Source organism: Anarrhichthys ocellatus, unplaced genomic scaffold (assembly GCF_004355925.1).
Source record: "Anarrhichthys ocellatus isolate YVR2014 unplaced genomic scaffold, GSC_Weel_1.0 scaffold20, whole genome shotgun sequence".
Classification (NCBI taxonomy): Eukaryota; Metazoa; Chordata; class Actinopteri; order Perciformes; family Anarhichadidae; genus Anarrhichthys; species Anarrhichthys ocellatus.
In genome coordinates this window covers 125,583-130,305 of record NW_022280050.1, presented here as the reverse complement: position 1 = coordinate 130,305, position 4,723 = coordinate 125,583, and the positions used below count along the sequence as shown (strand labels likewise).

Below are 4,723 nucleotides of genomic sequence, written 5' to 3'. Positions count from 1 at the left end.
AGCAGAAAGGGATGAGACGGACTAAACAGATAAAAGAAAGAAACAGACAGCGTGAAAACAATGAGCAGCAGTAACAGAGAAAGAGCGAGTGACACAGACGGACCAGTGTGTCATTATTCTGATGACAGAGGGGCACAGTCAGCCTTTAACACAAACACTCAATCACAACAGCACATTTCCATTCGCCACTGTACCATATTTGACCAATAAGAAAGGATTTCGTTTTTTTTACTAAACCCCGACTGTAAAAAAAACAAACCACAATCACATTACATATTTACATCGCTGCAAATGCTATCAAATATCAGCACACTTGAGTCTTAATTGAATCATAATGGCTTCAGAGCACCAGCAACGAATGCACTGGAGCAACCGCAGCCATTACATTTAACAGAGAGCGTAGCTAAAGAGAGGCCTAATGAATTGCCCTTTTCCAGAGAGTGGATGTATCCAGGGAGCGCTACTTACATTGAACGGAATAGGACGCCAGCAGAGCGGCTGTGTTGTGAGGACAGTGCAGTCTGGAAAGCACAGGGACAAGAAGTGTTGGATCAATACAAAAGAGCGATTACTCATCTTTGATCATCGTGACTGACAAAAACAACACTGAGCGTGTTGGGTGTGTGTATTAACTCATATCTCCTCCAGTCATGCAACTCTTGGTAGAATTTAGACCCACTAACTCACTCCACTACAACCAATGCTAATGCAACGACAATAAGTCTACAACAGCAACTCTTTACAGGCATTTAAAACACAAGTGAAGACTCACCTTCCAGTTACTATATCCTGCTTGATCTGAAGATAATATTGGTACCTGAGGAGAGACAACACAGCGCATTAAGAAGAGACACCTGTGCACCATTACTTCTGTTTAAATTGTTTTAATGGTTTTCCTGTTGTGTCAAATTAATGGACCCCCTTCAGCGGCCCCTTATCAGCTGTGTTTGGAGCAGCATCGTTGTGTACTCCGATGTCATAAACAAAGCCGTCATGCAGTGCGTTTTTTTTGTCGTGATTCGAGCGTACAAGATCGCCGGTTCCAGATCCAAGCCCCCCCCCCCGTTCCACAGTTACGAGCTGCATAGAAAGTGTTGATAAGGCTGAGAGAGAGCGAGGCCACGGCTGAGAGGCTGAAATAAACACCAGGCGGAAAAGGCGATATGGCGCTGCGACGCCTCCTCTGCATGTTGTTTGTGCAGAGCGCAGTGTCGTCAGACCGTATGTTTGCAGGAGTGTGGGTTGGAGTCCACATCGCGGCCTCGATGCGGAACACGCTGGTTTCTTATTTCTCGTTAATGAGCCTGCATCATCAGCGAGAGAATGAAGCTCTGGTCCTGATGATGATGATGATTAGATCCCAAAAGCTCTTTTCATAACCATTTTCTATATCATCACCTTGTTTACTTAAGATTCCCAGAATAGAAATCCCTTTACATTTTATATACAATATGCTCCTTCTTGCATGGTGAGCTTAGGGACATTATGTACCCAATTTGCATCATTATGTGGCACTTAGGACATTAAACCAATCTCAATAAACCTGTCTAATTCAACTCAACAGTTAGTATTTGTCTCTACTCTTGCTAATTGAGAGTCGGATATGACAGGAAACAAATAGGAAAAACAACTTCATGCTCATCAAGATCACCGTTCTCTATTATCGTACACTTTATGGACATGATCTCGTTTTAATAACCTCGATATCAAAGCACGATAAGATCCTTATGATACACCGGTCTGGTGTTGCCAACACTGAACTATAAAGCATAATCCATGTCACAGGTATCTATGGCTGGACCCCCGTTAACCGCTTGTGTCAAGTATACGTCCTTTTTCAAACCCCCCCCTTTACGTCAGTGATAGTCCGTGTATACCAGTCTGTAAACTCTTACCGTGTGTATTCTTCCTGAAGTTTACTGGGGTCTGTCACAAAGAATTTGACTCTGAAGCTCAAGCTATAGGGAGAGCCTCCTGGAAAAAATGACAACAAACAGTTAGAGAGGAAAACACAACGCGGCAGATCTGTGAGAGGATGCAAACTGTAAGTGAAGTGTATACGCTTCTACTGTAAGACTGGATTTATATTTCTTACAGGATGTAAACAAAGTGGACGTAATGACTCAAAGCGTAAAATGTGCACAAACACAATCGGCCTAGCTCCATGCACTGTAACATAACGTAATACATAACATCCTGTGGTTATTCCTCAATGAATCAATCACTCGGCACAAAAACACAGTTGAAACACAGTTCAATCGTCGCTGGAGGACGACTGCGTGTCTCACTCGGGCTACTTCTTAATTCCTCTACGTGTTACAACATTCTATAACTCATTATCCAAAAACAGAGCCGAGTTGAAATGAAGTTTAATAATTGCTCACAGCAGATTTAGAACTCTAAATCTCGGTGCAGACGCGAGACTTTTGCTGGTGGTGGAGTGAGGATGTTTAACCTCGAGGCTGGACGGCACACTACCGCCTCAATCAGCTGGTAAATAGTGAGATTTTAAGCAACGACTTGGACTCGAGTGAACTCGCTTTGGCTTCACGACTTTCTGCCGATTCCTGGAAAAAGATCTGGACTTGTTAGTTCAGGTGGATTTCACCTACTTTTTAACTGTTTCCTGACGGGCTTGTTGGGATCGAGCCAGCGCTGTAAAATATTGATAGAGAGACACTTAGAGACACCTTCCATAGCATGGTTACACACCCTAAATTATTCACCACACACACACACACACACACATCTGACAGAAGTACTCAAACACCGTTCACGTGGATACAAACACTTCTATATACTATACACACTGACATGCAGTAAATGTACATTCTAGATAGCTATTGACACACAGTCATGGTGACTTAGATTTTTTGATGCTGATCCAAATACAGAGCTAGAGTCCACATGTGTCCACACACACACACACACACACACACACACAACGCAGGTTTAAAATCAATGCACCCACACAATAGATTACGTCAACTTTCCTACAGCACGACACGTTCATTCACTCATAAACACACTCCTATCGAGCAAAAACATCCGACTGACCGGCGCATCTAAGGAGTCATCAGCCAAGTGCAGGCCAAAGTAGTCTCTCTCAGTCAGCTCCAGGTGCTTAAAGACAGCATCCAGCAACACCTGGCCATGATCCGACTTCTGCACAGAGGGACAGAAAACACACAATCCATCAAATCCTCGCCTCCTGGACTCCACTGCGACGGTGAAAAGTCACAGTAAAAAAAAAAAAAAAAAAATTCTCTTTTATAGGATTTTAACGTTTTTGCTGTTATCTGTGTTTTTTATGGAGTAAAACTTTTACACTGCTTTCTTGGCCAGAACCTCTTTAAAAAAAGAGATGGAAATATTCTGGTTAAATAAAATAAATCCATGTTAAGCCGTATTTAATATCTTTCTAACCACGTAGGGAGGAACGTGTATAACAAATTAAGTTGATTAGTGGCTTTGGGCTATTGTCGCATATTTATCCATCTCGCTACACGGTTTGCTCGGTGACCGTGTAACGCCATCTGACATAAAGTCCCCCAAAAAAAAACAAAAACATATAAAACATTGTTAGCATGAAAATTGTACATTAAAAATGTAGACGAGTGGAGCCGCAATGACTTTTAAATACATTAACATATGGATACAAATCCATATGTCAGCTGCCACATTCAGCAGCTGTCTTAAAGAAACAGTAACATTTGGTGACATGGCTCGTTGGATGAGCATCTGATCGCAACATATCGTCTTACATCCACACAGAAACACTGAAGATGCAATGATTTACGTCGCAGTAACAATTCCGTGTTTTTTCACGGATTCAAACAGGAATACGGGAGTTGAATGAAGTGAAGATTCATTGTTAAATCCTCACAATTCAACTTTAAAATCACTGGAGACTGATCAGTAAACACAGACATGAGAGGCTGTGGGCCACTGTTTGATGAAAACTGCCACGAGGATTAGAAAGCAGCAGATACAGAAGAGTCGGAAGTAGGGAACACTCTGAGAAAACAACAAAACCAAAGCACTGTGATGAAAGAGTGAAGACGGAACAGTGAAACTGCCGTCTGTCTGCGGGCATAAAAGAGACGTGGAGAAGAGGAACATTTAGAGCGAGAGGCTGAGAGCTCAGCGAGGTAATTAAAGTAAATCAATGACCATGTGCTTCAACACGGTGAAGTAACTTCAAATCTTTAAGTTCTGCTTTCAAAGGTTTCCGACAGGAAGTGCTCAGTGCTGCTTCCTGCTTTAGGTTGTTCACTTGATAACGGATGAGGACTGTTTATGCAATAATAATAATAAAAGTCTTACACTATAATGAATGACCTTTACTTTAAAAACAATAGGATTGTTGTTGTATATCATTGCAATGGAATCAGTGGGCCTCAAACCAACCGGAATTTAGATGAAAGGCTGAGAGACACAGGACGGAGGGAAAAGAGGGATGAAAGGCTGAGAGAGGGTGAAAAATCATTTATGAGACGGATCATTAATATCACATCGTTTCATGAGAGAGAAGGAAGGACGAGAGGATAAACTGTGGGACCACAAGTAGAGCAGAAACACACCTGATCCTGCCCGCCACTTTGAGAGGGGGGGAGAGAGGGGGAGTGTTAGTGTGTAACTCCATCAGAGCTCCCATGGGAGGACGCACGCGCGCACACACACACACACACACACACACACACACACACACACACACACACAC

The 4,723-nt window shown here is 42.6% G+C and overlaps 1 protein-coding gene across 2 annotated transcripts in view; it reads right to left on the bottom strand.

Moving 5' to 3' along the window:
- The window catches only part of ptpn4a (protein tyrosine phosphatase non-receptor type 4a), a 53,388-nt gene that overhangs the window by 23,993 nt on the left and 24,672 nt on the right, over positions 1–4,723 (bottom strand). For both annotated transcript variants that reach the window (XM_031858280.1, XM_031858281.1), the window contains exons 3-7: positions 3,058–3,165; positions 2,613–2,655; positions 1,896–1,974; positions 773–817; positions 469–521 (exon numbers count right to left, since the gene is read on the bottom strand). In XM_031858280.1, coding sequence (XP_031714140.1) covers positions 469–521; positions 773–817; positions 1,896–1,974; positions 2,613–2,655; positions 3,058–3,165 — 328 coding nt within the window. The remainder of the gene's footprint in view (positions 1–468; positions 522–772; positions 818–1,895; positions 1,975–2,612; positions 2,656–3,057; positions 3,166–4,723) is intronic.